Here is a 20,595-nt window from a genome sequence, read left to right on the forward strand (position 1 = left end):
CTGCCACCTTCGCATCCCAATCAATTCTGACAATGCACCTTTAAGATGGACAGGACAAACAAGAAGAGATCCTACTCCACCATGTCCCAGGCCAAACGTGTGCCATTGGCTGAAACAAACCAGAATGTGCCTCTGCCGGCTACCATAAAACCCAAGCTCAAATCACACAAACCGGATCATGCCGAGGAGAGCAAACAAACAGATGAGGAAGACGACAAGAAACGTAAGGAGGAAACAAAGGCAGTGGTGAGCGGAGCAGCTGCCTCAAAGTCTGCTAGACTCGTAGGAGATGAGCTCAAAAGCTGGCAGGACTCCTGGCGAAAGATCATGCGTGAGTCTGTCGTTTACTTCGACACTCAAGGTTGCGATTCAAACAACCAAGCACAGTATAACGAGCAGAAGAGGGCACAGCGTGCATTGCGGCTGGTTGGCTGTGAGATCGTGCCATTTTACGATAGGGACGTCAGTATCATCGTCAGTCGCCGTCTGTTCAGCAGCTCCAAGGCCTACCCAAACAATGACATCTTCCACGACGCCGTGAGTCTAAAGATCAAGGTGTGGGACTACGAGAAGGTGTTTCGTTTCCTCAAAAACTTGGGCGTCAATGACTCAGGTGCTCATGAACGTACAGGCAACTTGTCCAACCTTCTCAAGGAAGAGAAGATCTTCGGTTCGGCCGACAGAGATCCTAATGCAAAGAGAGAGGACTTGTACTACTTGGAGAAAAACTTCATTTACATTTACGATCTCTCCCAAGCGGTACGTCCAATTGCCGTTCGTGAATGGTCTGGCGAAAACTACCCTTCCTTTTATCATACGCTAGACGGCAAGTGCCCGTTCATTCCTGACACCTCAGATAACCTGGAACGAAAGAAGTTGCGCCGATTACAGAAGTTCGACGCAACCAAAGAATATAGAGATCTTCTAAGAAAGGTTACTGATGTCATCATTGGCTACGCCCGCGACAAGGTCTCTATCAATTCCTCAGCGCTCACTGAAACCAGCACGAGCACGGATTCTGCTGAGACAACCGATAACACCGTGGCCGATGAAGCTAGCATCAAGGAAATTGACGAAAAGGATAACGACACCATTCTGATGGAAAAGGAGCCATCCCCCGAGGAAGACGAAGACGAGGTGGATGTGAACCACGAATTCAGCTTTAAGGCACCAGCCGGGCTAATGAGAAACTCCTCCGTGATGCAGCCATTCAACAACTCAGTATCACAGTCTAACTCCAAGTTCTACGACGTCGTTGCCTCTGGTTATAATGGAGCATCGAACGCACAGTCCAACCACATGGATTCAGTTCTTAATAGTGCTGCGCAGCAGCACGCACACCAAGGGAATGGTCTAGGGCCCGCCGTGTCACAGGTTCCATCGAAGAACTTGAACAACCTCAAGAGGCGTATATTCATGAAGAAGCACATGCAGAAGACCGACTCTCGCGAGCGAGAGCGGGAGCGTGAGTTGAGGCCCGGATATTGCGAGAACTGCCGAGTCAAGTATGATAGCTTTGACGAGCACATTGTGTCGAACAGACACCGCAATTTTGCATGCAATGACGACAACTTCAAGGAGATTGATGATCTTATTGCCACGCTTAACGAGAGCAAATTCATGGGCTATGTTGCCTCAAATGGTGACTATAGATACGAGTAACTCGCAGCGCGATAACGAGTATCCTTCCATGTCACATCCCGCTCACCACTATTCCACTGCATCAAAAAATAAATACATAAATAAAAAAGCCAACAGGCGCCATAGAAAAAGATCCGAAGATTGTAGATCGAATTTTACTCGCATACATCTGATAAGCTCATGGTGGTAAGAAGCTATGCAGTAGACTATCAACTGAAAATTCGCAGGCAGTATCTACAAGAGAAGGTACCATGAGCTACAGACTAAAAGGCCTAGAACGGGCTTATAGCTGTTTTCTACAGAGCCGTCAGCTTCACTCTCTTCGAAATTTGCCCAAAGTTGCCGATGTGAAGGGCCCTAAGAAACCCAATACCCCAGGCTCCGGAGAAGCTAAGAAGCCTAACCGATTTGCACAAATGTACAATAAGAACACTCCAGGGCCAAAAAAGCAAAATAAGAATGGTCAGAATCAGCAGAATAAAGGATCCAATCGGCCTACCGAGAAGCCGCAGCCCAAGAAGCAGCATAAACCTGAACCCCAACCGGAACAGGCTCCTTCTGGAGGCAGTATCCAGAAATTCGCTGAGATAAAGCAGCGGTTGAATCAGCAGATTAAGCAGAAACAAGCAGAGGAGAATAAAGGCCAAGCCCTGCCCAAGGCCAAGGCGCCACCTAAAAAGAAGAAGGTGGTGAAGAAGAGAAAAGAGAACATCAAGATCAACATCCCTACATTCATCACGGTTACCAACTTGGCCAATATCATGAACGTTCAGCTATCCGAGATGCTCACGAAGCTTGAAGAGCTTGGTTTCGAGAACATGAGCCACAACTATATCTTAGATAAAGAGAATGCTTCGCTTATAGCGGATGAGTATGGCTTTGATATCACCATGAGTGACGAGACAGGCTTGGATCTCTTCCCAGCTCCTGTCAATGAGAAGCAGCTCCAGCCTAGAGCCCCAGTTGTGACCATCATGGGTCATGTTGATCACGGAAAAACGACGATCTTGGATTACTTGAGGAAATCTTCTGTGGTGGCCGGTGAATTTGGAGGCATTACCCAGCACATTGGTGCTTTTTCTGTCACCACGCCTATTTCAAAGAAGAAGATTACTTTCTTGGATACCCCAGGCCACGCTGCATTTTTGAGCATGAGAGAACGTGGAGCAATTGTCACTGATCTTGTGATTCTTGTGGTCGCTGCAGATGATTCGGTTATGCCACAGACAATTGAGGCCATCAAGCATGCCAAAAAGTCCGAAGTTCCAATCATCGTGGCCATCAACAAATGCGATAAGCACGGTGTGAACATTGATAAGGTTTTGGGGGACTTGGCTCGCCATGAAATTGACATTGAGGACTACGGTGGAGAAACACAGACCGTCAGAGTTAGTGGAAAAACGGGCATGAATATGGACAAGCTAGAGGAGGCCGTTATCACGCTCAGTGAGCTCAGTGAATTTAAAGCCGAGGCTAAGGGTGTTCCTGCTGAAGGCTGGATCATTGAAAGTGAGCTCATCAAAGGTTTGGGTAATGTTTCTACAGTTTTGGTGAAACGAGGAACCATCAAGCCAGGCACCTTTTTGGTAGCGGGCAACACCTACTGCAAAGTTAGAGGCATGAAGGACGAACATGGAAAAACCGTTAAAGCCGCTGGTCCATCGACTCCAGTGCAGATTTGGGGATGGAAAGATCTTCCTCAATCGGGTGATCAGATTTTGGAGGCGGACTCGGAGAAAACTTGCCGTAAAGTTGTCAGAAACAGAGAGGAAAGAAACACCATCATCCAGCAAGCCAAGGATATCGAGAAGATCAACGAGTTGAGACAGGAAGAGGTCAATGAGCTTAAGCGCCAGGAAAAGATCAATGAGCTTAAATTGGCTGGCCTCGATCCGCTGGAGTTCATGAAGGAGGAAGACGAGAAGACTAAAACAACTTTTGTCAACTACATTGTTAAGTCCGACGTCTACGGCTCAGCAGAGGCCATCAAGGAAAGTATTGATGGACTTGGGAATGAGGAAGTTCGTGCAAAGGTCATTTCTTATGACGCTGGTGCACCAACGGACTCTGATGTGGACACTGCTGCCACGGTGAACGGAAGCATCATGAGTTTCAACGTCAAGGTGCCTAAGCAGATTCAGCTCAAGGCTGAAAGGGCCAATGTCAAGGTGTTTGAGCACAACGTGATCTACCGTTTGATAGAGGAGGTTACGAACGAGTTGACATCAAAGTTGAAACCCCATATCGAGATCAACGTGCTTGCCGAGGCAGACTTGAAGACCGCTCTTCTGATCACAGGAAAGAACAAGACCACAGTCAAGATCGCTGGTGTGAAGGTTCAGACGGGTACATTGAAGCGGTCGTCAAAGATTCGTGTTTTGAGAAACGGAGAAATCATCTACACTGGAGGTCTTTCTTCGCTTAAACACGTGAAGCATGATATTTCGGAGGCCAAGAAGGGCACTGAGTGTGGTTTGGCCTTCACCAACTGGGATAAGTTCGAGGAGGGCGACAAGATAGAAGCGTACGAGGAAACCGAGATCCCACGCTACTTGTAAATAAACACAAACGAAGTACATAGGAGGTAATAATGCCTCAGGCGGTTGCCATAAAAAGGAGGTTGTAGTGTGTTGGGACAGACTAGCTAGTGCGTAGAAGTATATGTACTAGCATCCAGAGCAATTGGGGAGAATGAGCTTAGCCCTGAACAAATTCCAGAACTACGTTACGCTATATGTATTGAAAAATGAGTACCTCAGAAATAAGCTCTCTTTTAGACTTTTCAATTTTTGTTAAAAACCTCCCCCCAGGGTCTCATCTCAGACTGCCCCACTGAAAATCGTGAACCATTCGCACGAAAACCATCAACCTCATCGCAGCATCTTCAACCATGTCCAGCCACGACGAGTACTCCTCGGACGAAGAAGACTTGTTTGACTCTCCCCAGTCCGATGTTTTTCTTGGATTCATCGATATCGGCATTGGCGAGGACGACGAATACCCCACAATCGAAGACACCTTCATCGGAGGACAGCCCATCTGGCCCCACCCTGAGCTGAAGCCCAAGGAGGAGGACTTGAAATGTGACAATTGCGGCAGCTTCATGGCGCTTCTTGCCCAGGCCTACGCTCCGTTGGACGGCAAGGCGTACGACAGAATGATCTATGTGTTTGGGTGCAAAAACACGGCCCAGTGCTCGAGAAAGAGAGGAAGTATCAAGGCCATCAGAGCCATTAACAAGGACCCTGCTATTGCCGAGAAGATATACGAGGAGCAGCAGGCGGAGGCTCAGAAGGCGTTGGACGAGAAGCTTCGGTTGGAAGATAAGCGCAAGTTTCAGATCGAGATGACCAAGGACTTGTTTGATCTGACCAAGCCCACCGGGGCCCAGGAAAACCCATTTACTTCTCTGGCTGCTTTTGGCGGTGACGCCAAGGCTAACCCTTTCACCAGCTCGAATCCATTTGGAAAGGCTGATCCGTTCAAGAAGGACGAAAAGGCAGAAAAGCTAAAGACAGAAAAGACAGAGAAGCCAGCCAAGGCAAGCTACGCTGACGCTTCCAAGGCCGCTAAGCCCGCCACCCCCGCTAAGAAGCTGGTGTCCGTCGATCTTCCAGAGTACCCTGGCTACATTCTTTTCACGGAGAAGGAGAAGCTCAAGAGAGTGACGCTCGAGCCTGAGTTGGAAAAGTACAAGCATTTGATAGAAGAAACCACCGAGGAAGAAGGACCCAGCAAGGGCGGCAAAAAGGAGAGAACGCTTTCTTCGTCCAGCTCCTCGCTGGCTGTCAACCAGACCAACCAGATCTCCAAGATGCTCGACGACAAGTTTTTCGAAAACTTCACCTCCGTCGTCAATCACAACCCCACACAGGTGCTTCGATACGACTTGGACGGCCAGCCTGTGCTCTACAGCGGCAAGGACGATGTGGCCAAGCAGGTGAGTGAAAAGACCGTTCCTGATCCAGCATACAATCCGTCATCCAAGAGAAGATTCGAGCTTCAGCTCATGCCCAAGGCGATTATGGACCTTGAGGGCGAGGGCGCTTCTGTGGCTGATATCTTGAATGGTATGTCGTGGGGCACCATTGTGGTTTACACGGACGAGGAGGACTACATGCCCAGTTTGGACGAGAACCATGTGGGATACGTGAGAGAGTACTGTGGTGTGCAGTGGGAGGAGAGTGTTGACAGGTCACAGCAGGCCTAGGGCTTGGGAACGGTCTGGACTGTAATATAGATAATGGAGAAACATTGGAAACGGTGTAGAATGGTTGAGGGGTAAGGAGGAATGGAGCAATTTGAGGTGGTTTTTGTGTTTGGAGAGAAATGTAACTTTGGTGGTAGTAGCCTGGTGATATCTGATCGAATCTAGATAGTGCCAGTAGCAAGGCGTTGCACGGAGGCAAGTTTGATGCTTCGAAAGCAGCAAGATACGGTAACGATGAATCCGACAATAATTTAAGGACAATTTTTTCAAATCCTTATTTCGTGCATCAACTTGGTAAAAAATCAGATCCCTCTACTCACCACTAACTGGCTTCTCGTATGAGCTCACCTATATGAAACAGGCATCGGAAAATCAGCCACACCGAGTCAACGCAGCCAAGCCACGATCCGTCTAGTCCAATTCTCCAAAGGAGCTTTTCACGACTACAAGCAAAAAAATCAAAATCAAACCAGAAATCCAAAACCTACCCTCTTCACAGTCTCCTCCACGCCGGCTGGCACTGTACCGCCACATGCAGCAGCGTTTTTCACCAAAACGTCGTCATCAACGTCTCGAAGGCCCTCGACATATGCACCTCGCCAAAGCACCAAATCCACATTCCACGCCCAAAACATGCAGCGGGACGTAGGCACTAAAACAAAAAAGCTGATTGGTCCAGCAGCAAGGCAAAAGGGAGCATCGCGACGATGGTGAAAAAGTCTTGACATGAGTGGACGGGTAGCGCCGGAACGCCGTGTTGCGAGGCAGAATGGATCAGTCTGAGGCTCAAGAGCCGCCGCACATCCATGACGTCAAAAGGAGGTTTTAGAGAAGATCAAGAAAAAAAGAGAAGATTTTTTTCGAAGTCGGCGCTTCATTGTGGAATTTTCGGCGGCGTCCAGGTGGTGTCATTTTCCGTTACTTCAGGCAGAACAGGCTTAGGGCGCAGAGTGGTAGTCGGCACGGGTGGTGAATTTTTCCGTTTGCTCGCGTTTGCACCCACCAAGGCCACCAACCATCTGTAACGCACGATCGGACAGGGAAGTTTTAGAAGTTTTAAAATCGTATTTTGTTGATTCACAAAATCATACCGTAATCGAGAAAATCAAGGATTACTGAAGTTTGCTTGGACAAGTCGGTGCACCTTCCTTGCAGAATCGCTGCTTCCAGAAGTGCCGTGGCACCCTCTAACGCCGGTCACAGACACCCACAAAAAGCATGGAAATCACCACCAAACCTACACAAATCCAGTCCAACCCAGTCATCGTTTGCACTCCACACACGTCCTCCTCTTGGCCGTTGCATTGTCTGAGTTTCCAGAAACACCTGGGTTTCTTGTCTCTTGGCCCGGTTAGCACCATGAAACGGGTCCACAAAAACGCCCTTTTCCTTCTCTAAACATTTGAAACTTTATCTCTTCTGGATTTGTCATCCTCAATTTCCTATTTTTCCCTTTTCAGCTTTGCCCACCCTCCTATTCCTCACTTCACTCTTCTGTCTCCTGCCTGGCCTTCCTTGCTTTTGCAGCCGGTTCTGCACTGGAAATGCGGTTTTTTTTAGGCCGCATACTAGACCGTGGCTGTACAACCCACCTCTCCTTGTCCCAATTGAGCAGCTGCAAAAACGTCACAATCAATCTCGTCGTTATTGTTGCCTGGAAATTTGAAAAAATCCCAATTTCCTCCCTCCACCTCCCTCTTCCCCCTCTTTCTTCCACTTTCCTCATTGTCTGCATTTCGCAGCCAGAGCGCGCAGGCACAGTCGCAACCGCCATATATATCAGGCCCCATCCCAGTTCCACCTGGATCCTAAATACACCATGTCCCGTCCACTGACCCTGTCGTCGGAAGACGAGTCCCAGTTTCAGCACAACTTTAACGTGCCTGCGGTGAATTTGGCGGCGCTCCGCAAACAGAACAAAAAGCAAAATGCCAAAACCAACTTGGTCAAGGCAAAGAAGAAGATCACTGGAAACGCCAATAAGGTCAAGTACCTGGGCGAGGACACCCCGTACAACAGAAACACCGTCATGAGCACCTCCTCCCAGAACGCCATGGACCTGTCGCTGTCGGACCTGGACCTGGTGCTGATGTCCTCTTTGGCCAAGGCTCGCCAGGAGGAAGGTGCCCTGGATCTTCCTAATTTCGCCTTCAACATGCCCCAGCACAGACAGAATGACGATAGCTCTGACGACGATGAGAGTGAGGATGATGGCGACAACAACGCCATGCCCTTGGAAATCGCTGATTCCTCCGATGACGAAAATGACGAGAACCCTCAGCAGTACAGAACCCACGGTGCCTCGCTGAACAGCTCACGCAAGAGCCACTCCCGTTCCGGGTCCCAGGAGGTCGACATTGCCGACGTCCGCAGAACCTCCACCCACACGTCCCGAAACTCCAAAAAGAGCAGCTCCATCAGGAACATCTTCCGCAGACAACTGTTGCTAGACGAGGCCGATAGCGCCGATGCTCCTTCCAGATCCGACACGTTCATTGGACGCGTCCTAAATATGGGCGGTGGCGGTCTCAGTGGCGGTGGTTTGGCGCCTGGTGCCACCAAGGCTGGCGAAGACAGAGATGTCGATGCTGAAGAGGCCGTGGGCGGTGAAGGCGAGGACCACGCCATTGAAATGCAGAATTTGAACTATGCCGAGCTCAACGAGGCCGCTAAGGACTTGATTGACATCCATGCCCCTGAGCTCAAGCAGCTGCAGCGCATGAACAAGGTGGCTTTCCAAGAACCGGACGAAAAAGCTGACCTCACCGACGTGGATCTTCAGGAAGGCTCCTCCTTGGACCACGAAAAGGAAGAAAAGGCCAAAGGTCACAGAAGACAAGCTACCATCGACTCGGCCGAAAATCCTTTCTACCAGCCTAACCCCGACTTGCTCAGAGCCGACCTTGATGACGATTTACAGGATGACGATCTTCTTCTAGCTGAGGGCGGTGGCGATGACTACATTGCTCCACCCAAGCAGGTGCATGCTGGTGTGCTTTCATCGCTTTTGAAGTTGTACCAGAACCCAGGCGCCAGCAAATCGACACTTTCGTTTAACTCATCCTCCAACACGATGATTGCTGATGAACAATTCGAAGACGGGGGCTACGGTTCCAAGAACGTCAGTCAGCATGATTTCACACAGCTCAAAAACAACATCAAGCTGGGCCCCAAGAGATTGGCTAACAAGTTCAAGAAGAAGTCGGATCTGCAAAAGGGTGGCCGTGACTCCGACGAGGAAGACGAGGACGAAGATGCCGCCAAGTTGCCATCTTTCCAAAACGCCCGTCCTAAGGCACCCAAGAACCCTAGCACGAACCGTCTTGGAAAGAAGTTAAAGAAAAACAAGGACCAGAAGTTGCGTATTACGGTCCACATTGCAGACATTTTGCAGAGACAGCGTTTCATCATCAGAATGTGTCGTGCTCTCATGATGTATGGTGCCCCTACTCATAGATTGGAGGAGTATATGGTTATGACCAGTCGAGTGCTCGAAATCGACGGTCAATTCGTCTACTTCCCAGGTACCATGCTTATTGCATTTGGTGACGCAGCCACCAGAACTTCCGAGGTGCATTTGGTCAGATGTGCCCAGGGTCTTAATTTGTCCAAGCTTTCGGACACTCACAAGATCTACAAAGACGTTATTCATGACTTGACCAGTGTCGAGGAAGCCACGAAGAAGCTCGAAGATTTGTTGAGAAGAAGGAACCAGTACCCTCCATGGATGTCCGTGTTCCTTTATGCCTTGGGTTCAGCATGCGTTTGTACGTTCGGTTTCGGTGGAGGTTGGCTCGATGTGCCCATCTCATTTGGTGTTGGCTCCATCGTGGGCTACTTGCAATTCTTTGTTTCTTCCAAGTCACATTTGTACTCCTCGGTTTTTGAGGTTACATCTTCTATCGTTGTTTCCTTCGTTGCTCGTGGTATCGGATCTGCTAATAGTGGTAACACTTTCTGCTTTGGTGCCATTGCACAAGGGTCACTAGCGTTGATTTTGCCGGGTTACATTATTTTGTGTGGCTCGTTAGAATTGCAATCCAAGAATATCGTTGCTGGTTCGGTCAGAATGTTCTATGCAATTATATACTCGCTATTTTTGGGTTTCGGTATTACACTTGGTGCTGCGTTGTACGGTTGGGTCGATCTGAATGCCACAGATCAGGCGCAGTGTTCCACAGATCATGAGATCGACCATAAATGGAGAATCTTGTTCGTGCCGCTTTTTACCACTTGTCTTGGTTTGATCAACCAGGCTCGTTTCAGACAATTGCCGGTGATGCTTTTCATCTCCTGTACCGCTTATGTCGGTACGTACTTTGCGGGTAAGCATTTCCAGAACGTTACGGAGTTCACTGCAGCCATCGGTTCCTTCATTATCGGTATTCTTGGTAACATGTACTCTCGTGTCGGACGAGGAATGGCGGTGAGTGCTATGCTTCCAGCTATCTTCGTGCAAGTGCCATCTGGTATCGCATCCAAGAGTACGTTGTTGGCTGGTGTTGACACGGCCAATCGTATCACCAATTCGAGCCGAAGTTCTGTTGGTGATACAGAGACGACTTCTTCGTCGTTGAGTTTCGGTGCCACCATGGTGGAGGTGTCGATTGGTATTTCTGTGGGTTTATTCGCTGCCGCCTTGGTGGTGTACCCATTTGGCAAGCGGAGAACTTCTCTCTTCACGCTTTAGGTTATAGAAAATGGATAGATATGGGATAAGTTAGTAGGTGAGCTAAAAATTGGAAAAATCGGAAGATTTTGGGCATCCTCAAAAATGCTCTACAAAACGATTTATTTTACTTGCACTCACCATACTACAACAATTGGCACTCTGGCCGAGTGGTCTAAGGCGCCAGGGTAAGGTTACCTTACCATACATTCCTGGTCTCTTCGGAGGCGCGAGTTCGAACCTCGCGGGTGTCAATATTTTTTTATTTTTCAGTGCGGAATCCCCACAATATCTCTAACCGAGGTATCAATACTTTAATACTCCATGTTTTCCAGAGTCACACGACGTTTGGCCAATCGTCGACTTTCCCTACTGGCTTATGATAGCACCTCGATCACAGTAAATATCGAAGGCAAGGATGTTTCTTTTGATAACGTCTTCTTGAGAGATTCTTGCACTTCCCCAGATTCCGTGGATATCTCCACAAGCCAGAAATCATTCACCACAGCTAGTATCTCCAGAGGTCTCAATATTTCGGAAAAGCCTTATGTTGGTGATCAGGATGGCGAAAAGACGCTTTTTGTGAAATGGCAGCAGGGAAGCGATGCCCATGATTCAGCATACACTGAGTCTTTCTTGAAGAAGGCCCTGACACTCAAGAGCCGATTTGAAGGCAAGTTCTTCCCTGAAGAAAAGGTGTATTGGAGAAACAAGGATTTAGTTCCAAAATTGGGCGATCTCAAGGTCGACTACAACGCATACTTCGCCAAAGACGAGGTGTTCAAGAAAGTGGTGAACAACTTGAACAAGTACGGTCTTTCGTTTATTGAAAACGTGGAAGATCCGCTCAAGGACCCAAAGCTCGATGCCATTAAGCCTGAGAATGAGCACTTGTGGCCGGTGTCCAAATTGGCACACCGCTTTGGTTACATCAAGAAGACATTCTATGGGGTCCTTTTCGACGTGAAGAATGAGAAGAACGCTAAGAACATTGCCAACACAAACGTCTTTCTCCCGTTGCATATGGACTTGCTCTATTACGAGTCTCCTCCTGGATTGCAGCTTTTGCATTTTATTCAAAATACCACCCTAGGTGGTGAAAACATCTTTGCAGACTCATTTGCAGCCGGCTACCATATCCGTGATACTGATCCTGCTGCCTACGAAGCATTAAAAAAGGTTCCGATTACCTACCACTACAATAACAACAACGAGTATTACTACTACTTGCGTCCGCTCATTGTGGAGGATCCATATGTGAAGAACTTCACCAACGGAGAGCCTCAGATCAAGGAGGTCAACTATGCTCCACCATTCCAGGGTCCATTTGAATTTCATGTCACATCTTCCGAGGACGCTGAACTCTGGCAGGATTTCTTACGAGGAATGAGGCTCTTTGAGGATTTCATCAATGATCCGAATAACACCTACGAGGTGAAACTGCCTGAAGGAAGCTGTGTGATATTTGACAACCGCCGTGTTCTTCACTCGAGAAACCAATTTTCTGACTCTAATGGTGGCGATCGCTGGTTGATGGGCACATATGTCGATGGCGATAGTTACCGCTCCAAACTCAGAAAACTCAATCAGTCATAGGCGGATCACAGAAAAGACATCATATTTATAATCTACGCCGTTTTCGTTGTATGATCTTATTATATATAACACAATTTTTTTGACAAATCTAGTAGCCGTAGCCGCCGTATGGCTGACTGTGGCCTCTCGACTTGTCATTGACAAGACTCTTGAATGTCTGCTTGAAACCATTACATAATCTCATCATGTTGGGGTACGAGAACCCCTTCAACACAAACCCGTTGCATTCTGTCTTCACGTGCCACGTCGTCACCGGCGTCTTGACGTTCACCTTGAAAAGTAGCAAGAACCAGCCTGGTGCTTTGTGGTCATAACAGAACACATAGGCACTGTTCTTGGGGTTGGCCTTGGTGTATGACTCCAACCACTCGTGGACTTCCGAAAGGGTACCTTCACGGAACTTAGGATGGCGGCACATCTCATTGACGTGCTTGGCGATTGCCTGAACATGCTGGAAAACCATCTGATCCAAATCAGCGTATTTCTTACCCTCGACAATGTATTCCTTGCCGGCGTTGTGGACGATCTCCTTGACACTGAGATGCTGGAACAAGTTATTGGCCACCTTCCAAGTAGCAGTCAAGTACTCTGGGCCTCTGGATGATGGTCTGATAACACAGTCACCAACAGACTGAGGCGCAAGGTACTCTTCGGCTTGTCTGGCATTGAAGTTGTGGAAAAGTGGATGCTGCACGTTTCTTGTCTTTGCAAGTTTGGCATTCTCCTTGGCTCTTTCCTTTTGTTTGTCGTGCTCCTCGAGCTGGAAGTCCCACTTGAGAGGGTCTTTGATGAACTTGGGACCAGATGACTTCTTGATATCTTCAGGAAGAGCACTGAATGTTGCACCAAAACCCTCGTAATTGACATCCAAGACGACAACCTGGATTACCTGGCCTTGCTGGAAGTCAGAATTCTTCAAGATGTGACCCTCCTCAACAGTTCCAGAAATGAGCGATGGAGTAGAAACACGCAAAAACTTGACTCTGGCGTTTTCGTCACGGAAGTTCTTGCCCACACGGTTGATGGTGACAGGACAAATGGTACCTCTATTAAAACTCTCCATGGTTTCACCAGTCAACATGCGGAACACCTCAATGACATCAAGCAAGTGGAAAGAACGTCTGAGCTCCTCGAAGTTGTTCACAAGCTCCTCCTTGATACTTTGAAGAGTTGCGTACTTCTTCTTGCCGAACTTGGACTCCAACTCCTTACCGAAAGCAGTCAAGTTCAAGTCGTCCACCTTGTTAACGCCCTCTTGCATCAACTGGTAGATGATGCCACCCTGCTCGTCAATATGAGCCATGTCCTCTTCATCTAAGTCAAGTGCATCGGCAGCCATCTTCCTTGCTAAACTGTAGTCCTCAGGATGTATACGAGTAGCATCAAGTAGCTCAATGGATGAGTCCATGACAGTCACACCCTCATCGTATGGGATGCTGAGGAAAGACGAGCAGTTGAAGAAAATGTTTGCAGTAGAGAGCTCATTCTCAATCAAGTCACTTCTGGTGGTCAAAGTACCAAGCTTTGAGGTGATGTTTCTGATTAAACCGGAAGCCTTTCTAGGTCCAAGACCAGCAACATATGGTAGAAGCTGGGCGTAGTATGGGTCACGAAGGGCCTCGTTGATCTCCACACCAACCATGTTCACGATGTCAATGAAGACAGTGTCGAAAGTTTCCTGAACCACATCGTCAGCAAGAAGCTTCTGATGCTCGTAGAAGGTCAAAGACAAGATGTTGTCCTTGAGGGAAACGTACTCCAACAACGGGCTCTGCACGTACTTGGCTAAACCAACACAGTATTTGACCAAAGGAGGTTTGTCTGTAAGCTCAACAACCGCTCTCTCGGAGCTCTGGTAGAGTCTAGCTGTCTCGTCCTGGCCCCAAATAACGGGAAGCAATGGTGGAGTAGCAGGATCTTGTAGATCTTCAACGTTGCACAAGATCTCGTACTTGGAGACAAAGTTCTTGACAATGTCGTAGAGTCTCTTGGTGTTGGCGCTGTAACCAGAGACAACAATGACGTCGGGCTTGTGGTTGTAAAGTCTAGTGTCGAAGAACTCCTTGAGCTGACCAGCAAAACGTTCTCCGCTGTCTCTGTCTCTGGTTGGGTTGTTGTCAGACTTGAAGTACTCGCTGATTCTTCCAGTATCTCTGACAAAAGCACCAACGACAGCACTGTCAAAGTCACCCTTACCGAAAGAAAGTGACAACACGTTGGGTTTCGTACCCTTATCGTAGCCAAATGGCGTGAAAGGAGCTTGATCAACCTTGGCTATGAACCTCGTTCTAAGCTCCGCAGCCACAAGACGTTCACACTCACGACGCAAGTCTTCCTTGGTGTTCATGGAAACCATGGACGTCAAACGCTTGAATGCCATGGACAACGTCAACTCTCTTTCCTTGTTCCATTGCTCGGAAATCTCAGAAGTACCGTCTGATGTCAAACAGTTCAAGATCGACTGGAACCAGCTGTCGTAGTCAGATGTCTCGACCTTGATGATAATCAAACCGTTGGACTCTGCTTCAAGCATTCTGAGCAAGACGTCTGGTTTACTGACCAAGTCTGCAGGGGAAAGGCCCTTGGCGTATTTGATGTCGGCATATGGGCTGTGGTTGTCGATGCTAAGACGACCTTTTTCAGTCAAGGTGACGGAAATAGAGGCAAAGTTCTTGTAAACCTGTCTGACCTCGGATCTGATCTTGGGGTTGTGGAATATCTCTTCGGCGAATGTCTTGCGGACAGCGCTCAATGCATTTTTGGGGTCTTTGAACAAGATCTCGTCGTCCTCAACAAGTCTCTCGATGATGTCGTCAGGGGTTTCGTACGAGTCGTCAGTGGCATGAATTCTGTAAGGCACCTCATAGTTCTTGAGAGACTGGTCCTGGACGTTTTCTCCAAACTCCTTAGATGTGATACCGTAGCCCTTGACGGCGTCGTACAAGACATTTTCACGGATACGCTCGAAAATGGCGTACTTGGAGTGCTTCTTGCCCAGCTTACCTTCCTCGTCCTGAGCTTCAGCCAGCTCCTCCTTAGAGTCGCTGAGTTTCTTGATTTCAGCCGAGTATGTGAAGTTGATGTAGTCTTGTAAGTCCTGAATGGCCACCATTGAGTCAACAGACTGGATATCCTTGACGAGATCGTCGTCGAGCTGGAGCGCATCAATGATCTTTTCTGTGTTGACACGCTTTTCGTAGAGGGTGTGGTACTCCACATCAAGACGGACAATACGCCACAAGTCGTCTTCAAAAAGCAATTTGTGGACGACATTGCGGACGCCGCCCTCGGGCTCAGGCACTTCTTCTGTGTGGATCAAGAAATCTCTTCTGTGGGCACTGATGAATGGAACCTCCCAGTTGTCTTTACTGATGAACTCCACAACCTTGCCGACTGCCTCGTAGAAAGGCTCCTTGAGTGGACCGTCAAAAGTCTGCTGCTTTTCGGCAAACAAAATGTCACCAATCCAGCGCTTCTCACGCTGCAACTCAGCACCCTCCAAGTCCATGTAGTTGAGGTTGGCTCTGTACTTCTGGAAACGCTCGGGAACGTCGATGATACGAATCAAGTTATCCTCTTCTGTAAGCATTCTATCCTTCAACTCCGAGTGCTCGAACACCTCGTCAAGCGCCGTAGGCTCTAGCTCGTTGTTGCCCTCTTCCTCGAGGTCCTGAGCCTCCAAGGCCCAATCGTAGTCGGCACCGTTACCGAAAACCTCGAAAAGCTGCTGTAGACTCTCTCTGTCAACACTAGAAAGCTTGGATGTGTCCAACTTGGGGCCCTTCCGCTTGGCTCTTTCTCGCTGCTGCTGCAACTTGTGTGCTTTGGCCTCCTCCTCGTCAGAGAACTCGTCCTCCTCAATGAAGTCCTCAAATTCGTCTAGAATGTTGCCCTGGTCGCCACCACGGTCTTCGTCTTCACCTCCAGCATCCTCACCTTCTCCTTCGTCATCAGAGAAGAAGTCAGTGAGACGGCCTTGTTTGCCTTGTTGAGGGACCTCTGCGGATTCTTCGTCATCCTCCTCAGGAGCCGCTCTTTTGAGCCTTTTAAACTTGTTTTGTGAAGGTTTCAGGGGCGCAGCTCCCAGGTTCTCTCTTAAAAGCTCCAAGTCGTCATCGTCTAAAGCATCGTTTGGTTCCGAGACTCTCTCCTTCTCTCTCTTACGCTTGTGCTTTCTGCGTTTCTTTCTCAGGGACAAGTCATCGTCCTCGTCATCGTCAACGATGAAACCTTCTCTGACTTTCTGGATGGCTTCCTCGTCGTTGTCGTCCTCGTCTTCTTCAGAAGAATCGTCCATCACATCGTCACCTTCCTCTGACGAATTGTCGTCGGAAGCATGTGTACGGATTTCGTTTTCCTCTTTCGGAAGAACGTCCCGCTCCTGTTCCATAGACATTTTGCTTTTTGGAGTGGAGCAGTACCCTTCCTAGTGTTTTTTCGTAGATTTTCATCCATGCTCGGGAGGTACGGGTGTCTACACTAACTACTCCATGGCTGCCCGCACTACTCATATGGCTACGCGCTGGCTCCTAGGTCTATAACTTCCTATGCAAAACCTTATATGTCCATCATGTCCAGATCCAGACTGGACCCCATTTCCATCTCGATATCACCACTGGCTTCGGCGAACCGGTCCCAGTATGTGTACAGCGACTCCGCTGCAATGCTCTCTTCCTCTGTGATCTCCTCAATGTACCGTTTATTCTCACGAGCGTTCCTGCGCAGCGTGAGCTCCCGTTGCTCCCGGTAGTTTTCCTCCATGACAACCTGCCGTAGGTCGTCTAGACTGAAGTTGACTTCGGAGTAAACGAACTTCACAATCTTGCTGTAGCTTCTAAACGTGCGGACCGGCGCTCGATCAGGATGAGTGGCATTGTATCGTCTCACAAATCTGTTGAAAAGCCGCTTGACCCAACGCTGGAAGTGCAAGATCACGATCCCGGCTGGAATATACCAGCGCCCAACGGCTAGACCTTCCTCTGCCCTTGCTTGCATGCTGGCCATCAACCTTTCACTGATATACGAGTCAATTGAGCTTTTGGGCTTGCTTTCTTCATCTGTGAAATCGAGTAAGGGGTTGATCTCTAAATCTGGCTCTATCGTTTTGGGTTGCTCGTCAATGCTGAGTTTTGAAAGCAAGCGGTCTAGTCTGACCCGCTTATTGCCTGGCTCTATATCATCTCGAGCCCGTCGTTTTCCAAATATAGGCTGTGTTGGTGGCATGACACTAGCCATGTTTCTGCCGGATGTCTGAGATGAGCACGGAAACTCCACACTTAAATAGCGTTATCTCGGATTCTTCTGGAACCCTCGCGGCGTGTGCAGGAAACCCCGAATGGCTGCGAAATCACGAACCTCACAAAGTTTCCTCTTTGGCGTCCAAAGGAAGGTATTCGTTGCTGGTCTTAGAATCCGTCTTGGATGCGATATACTCCTGACAAAGTTGGTCATAATAATTCTTCATGAGTTTGAGATCCTGTATGGTCAATGAGTCAAAATCGGTATGCTGAAACTTGGTCAACTCCTCAGCTGATGAACTAAACAAGGAGTCTTCGTTGTTGGTGAAAGCATTGCTTGCTGCACTGCTTGATGATTGGTGATTCAGGTTGTTGTTGTTGGAGGTACCCTCTTCATTGGTAAAGTTGTTAAACCACCTATCCATGGTATGGAGACTAGCTGAACGCTCACCAATAGCTGGTCTAGGCTCCTGAAATGGTGAATCTTCAAAAGAATGCAATGAAAGATTGGACGCGTGACCTTGGTTTGGCTGCACGGTGCCAGATGGGTTGTTTGCAGCTGCACTGAACTTCGTCATGAATTCTGATGCTGCAGATGAGAACTTCAGTGAGAAGGTAGGCTTGCGTGAATGGGTATTGATAGTGGATGATGCACCAGTGTCAAGAGACTCTGATCTTGTTCTGGACTGGTTGGGCGAGATCTTGTCTAAAAGTGTGCTGGCACGCTTTTGCCTGGTCTCATTGAGTTGAGTGTCGGATCCACCGAGGTTCTGATTCAACTCATCTTCCAAGCCCTGACGGAATTGTATCGCAGAAGAGCCGAGCTTCCCTAGAATGTTTCTCATGCGACCGAAACCGTATGCTTCTCCGTTGGCAAAAGGTGCGCCATAAATGGACGATTCGAAATCATTCTGAATAACTCCTGTCTCTTTGCTCTTGATGGCTCCAGAGTTTGAGCGGGAGCGGTTTACCGACGACTGAACTGCGCTGGTAATCGTGTTGAAAAGCGAACCAGAGCGCAGTCTGTTGATGTCGAGCTCCTCGTCCAAGGTCTTGGCGAGTTGCTCCTCGTTTACCTCAGTTTTGACGATGGCAGGGACAGGGCTGGTCTCATCATCAAGGATCTTATGCAAGGGCTTGTTGACTAACTCGTTATCTTTGAAAGATTCTGGAATCGAGAAGCCTTCGGGTACGATCTCCTCGAGGACGGAGTTCAGCAAGAAGTAGATAACCGCCTCGAAGTTGGTGAGGTAGTACTGCAACTCGCCGTGGTTCAAGAAGCTCTTCTGTATGTGTTCTATCAAATCTTTGTCTGACTGAAGCTCCTTGGTGGTATAGATGGGATCGGAGTCGTCCTCTAACAACTCGTCACTGGTTTCCTTGAGGTTAATGAGGTCGTAAAGGTTGGAGTTGGAGTTTCTGCGCTCTCCTCTGGCAAACGGGCGTTTCTTTCCTGTTGGCTTGTAAGAACTCAAGGACGTGTTGAGCGTGAAGGTGTTGACATCGACCTTGTACGCGTCGATCACGTTCAAGAAGTTCTTGATGAAGGTGAGGTTGAGGTAAAGGTCGTAGGATTCTGGAGGTGAGTCGATTTCGGGAACCTCTGGCACGTCTTCTGGGAGGTGGTATATGATAACGTAGATGAGTGAGGGGAGCAAGATGTCGTTGTTCACCTTGGACAGGTCGTTGTAGAAGCTGGACAAGAGGCGCACAAGCAACTTCTGGGTTTTCACCAAGTACTTGAGCTTAGTGGCTGGAGTCTTGACGAGGTTGAGGAGCTTGAAGTTCTTCTTGATGTCGTGCAAGGTGGCGCTTTCCGTGGCGTCTAGGGTGAGAAAGAACTCGTCCAAGCGAGCCGACTCTTCCTTGTTCTTGGATTCACAGAAGGAGCTCAAGGGGAGGTTCAAGTTCCGAAGAAGCCTTATCTTCTCCGTCCAGAGCTGCTGCGCCCTTATATCCTTCTCGTCAAAGCGGAAGATCTTATCGAACAAGGTCAGCTTATCGCCTGGGCTGCTCGAGTTGAAGAGATCGTACTGTGCTTTCTCGATCGAGTCGACAATCGTGATGAACTTGTAGTATGCAAAGACACGGAGCTGAAACAAGGCGTGTGGATCGGTACGACGCACCCTCTTGATAGACAGAGGGGAGTAGTTAGCCAAGGCCACCAAGTAGTCAAAGGTTTTCGGGTCATTCTGGAACATCTTCAGATTCGCCAAAAGCTGTCTTTTGTTCAGATTCAGCTGTGTGTAAATGTAGATCACCAACAGGTTGAGGTCAGCCCAAAAGTTGGCGAATAGCAGCCCCAACTCATTAAGTCCCAAAGGGTTCAGGTACCTTGGTTCCTTAAGATAAGCAACAAAAGCATCCACCAAGGCCAGCACCGCCGGATGGATCCCGCCAGACACGGACTCGTGTACTTCTTGCAGGATGGCAGAAAGCACGGACATGGTTGTGGAAGAAAGAGAAGTGGTAGGGGTTGATAGACCCTGTAGAGTGCAGGTCGGGCTTTTCGGTACTTGTGTGCCAGGAGGGCGTGTGGGGCGAAGGAGGTGAATTTTTTTATATGAATCTGACGTGGAGAACGTGACCAAGACGATGGTGATGTTCGATTTTATATTTGGAGCTCCTGTGGTGGGTTAGTGTGGGTCTTTTAGGTGATTCGCTACGGTGAGAAACACGCCAGAGGTGATAAGGTGATATACGTCCGGAAACAGGGGATTTTGCTGAGATCATAGATTTGGTGGATTTCAGGCCTGGTGATTTTGATGCTGTTCATAATTTGCCGTGACTTTTACTCGTGTGGCCACTTTTGACTCGGCTTGCTTGTTTGCAGCCATTGATGATTCGCAGCCACAGCATAGCCGATATAGGCACGGTCAGGTGGGCGAAGGCGCCAAAAGGGGAAATACTGTTGAAATAGATTCGGGCGGTGTGGAAAGTCCAACGGTTTTGTTTTTGAAAATTCTTTCAAGCTCAAAAAATTCCGTCGATTTCCGAAGAACGTGGGTTCCTCGTTTATGGTGCCGGGTGTCACGGCACGCAGACGGTAAATGCGTGAGCGAGACCGAGGCGGCATCTCCATACATAGAAGGTTCCGGCTTCGAAGATTATACGATGTTGCGAACTTTCGGGTGAGTTCATTGTTCTCTTTGTGGAACCACCGGGTAAAATATTTTTTTCCACCTCGTTTCACTATTGGCTCCCCCTCTTGCTTCGCCTCCACTGACAAGGACATCCCTTAA

General features: G+C 48.6%; 8 protein-coding genes across 8 annotated transcripts; 5 read left to right on the forward strand and 3 right to left on the reverse strand.

Moving 5' to 3' along the window:
- Nucleotides 1-81: 81 nt before the first annotated feature.
- On the forward strand, nucleotides 82-1,662 carry DBF4 (protein serine/threonine kinase activating protein; the record flags this gene model as incomplete). The annotated part of the gene is made up of 1 exon (XM_024856733.1): nucleotides 82-1,662. The coding sequence occupies one exon, from the start codon at nucleotides 82-84 to the stop codon at nucleotides 1,660-1,662; it is 1,581 nt and encodes a 526-aa protein (XP_024716332.1).
- Nucleotides 1,663-1,892: 230 nt separating this feature from the next.
- Nucleotides 1,893-4,199, forward strand: IFM1 (translation initiation factor 2; the record flags this gene model as incomplete). The annotated part of the gene is made up of 1 exon (XM_024856734.1): nucleotides 1,893-4,199. One exon carries the CDS (start codon nucleotides 1,893-1,895, stop codon nucleotides 4,197-4,199), a length of 2,307 nt encoding a protein of 768 aa, XP_024716333.1.
- Nucleotides 4,200-4,531: 332 nt separating this feature from the next.
- Nucleotides 4,532-5,851, forward strand: C7M61_001322 (uncharacterized protein; the record flags this gene model as incomplete). The annotated part of the gene is made up of 1 exon (XM_024856735.1): nucleotides 4,532-5,851. One exon carries the CDS (start codon nucleotides 4,532-4,534, stop codon nucleotides 5,849-5,851), a length of 1,320 nt encoding a protein of 439 aa, XP_024716334.1.
- Nucleotides 5,852-7,670: 1,819 nt separating this feature from the next.
- Nucleotides 7,671-10,541, forward strand: C7M61_001323 (pheromone-regulated protein; the record flags this gene model as incomplete). Its single annotated transcript, XM_024856736.1, has 1 exon — nucleotides 7,671-10,541. One exon carries the CDS (start codon nucleotides 7,671-7,673, stop codon nucleotides 10,539-10,541), a length of 2,871 nt encoding a protein of 956 aa, XP_024716335.1.
- Nucleotides 10,542-10,844: 303 nt separating this feature from the next.
- Nucleotides 10,845-12,116, forward strand: C7M61_001324 (uncharacterized protein; the record flags this gene model as incomplete). Its single annotated transcript, XM_024856737.1, has 1 exon — nucleotides 10,845-12,116. One exon carries the CDS (start codon nucleotides 10,845-10,847, stop codon nucleotides 12,114-12,116), a length of 1,272 nt encoding a protein of 423 aa, XP_024716336.1.
- An 88-nt stretch (nucleotides 12,117-12,204) lies between these two features.
- SPT6 (chromatin-remodeling histone chaperone) lies at nucleotides 12,205-16,512 on the reverse strand (the record flags this gene model as incomplete). Its single annotated transcript, XM_024856738.1, has 1 exon — nucleotides 12,205-16,512. One exon carries the CDS (start codon nucleotides 16,510-16,512, stop codon nucleotides 12,205-12,207), a length of 4,308 nt encoding a protein of 1,435 aa, XP_024716337.1.
- A 161-nt stretch (nucleotides 16,513-16,673) lies between these two features.
- Nucleotides 16,674-17,351, reverse strand: C7M61_001326 (uncharacterized protein; the record flags this gene model as incomplete). The annotated part of the gene is made up of 1 exon (XM_024856739.1): nucleotides 16,674-17,351. The coding sequence occupies one exon, from the start codon at nucleotides 17,349-17,351 to the stop codon at nucleotides 16,674-16,676; it is 678 nt and encodes a 225-aa protein (XP_024716338.1).
- Nucleotides 17,352-17,472: 121 nt separating this feature from the next.
- C7M61_001327 (uncharacterized protein) lies at nucleotides 17,473-19,800 on the reverse strand (the record flags this gene model as incomplete). Its single annotated transcript, XM_024856740.1, has 1 exon — nucleotides 17,473-19,800. The coding sequence occupies one exon, from the start codon at nucleotides 19,798-19,800 to the stop codon at nucleotides 17,473-17,475; it is 2,328 nt and encodes a 775-aa protein (XP_024716339.1).
- Nucleotides 19,801-20,595: the final 795 nt, after the last annotated feature.

Source organism: Candidozyma pseudohaemuli (genome assembly GCF_003013735.1).
Source record: "Candidozyma pseudohaemuli strain B12108 chromosome Unknown scaffold00001, whole genome shotgun sequence".
In the NCBI taxonomy this organism is placed as follows: domain Eukaryota; kingdom Fungi; phylum Ascomycota; class Pichiomycetes; order Serinales; family Metschnikowiaceae; genus Candidozyma; species Candidozyma pseudohaemuli.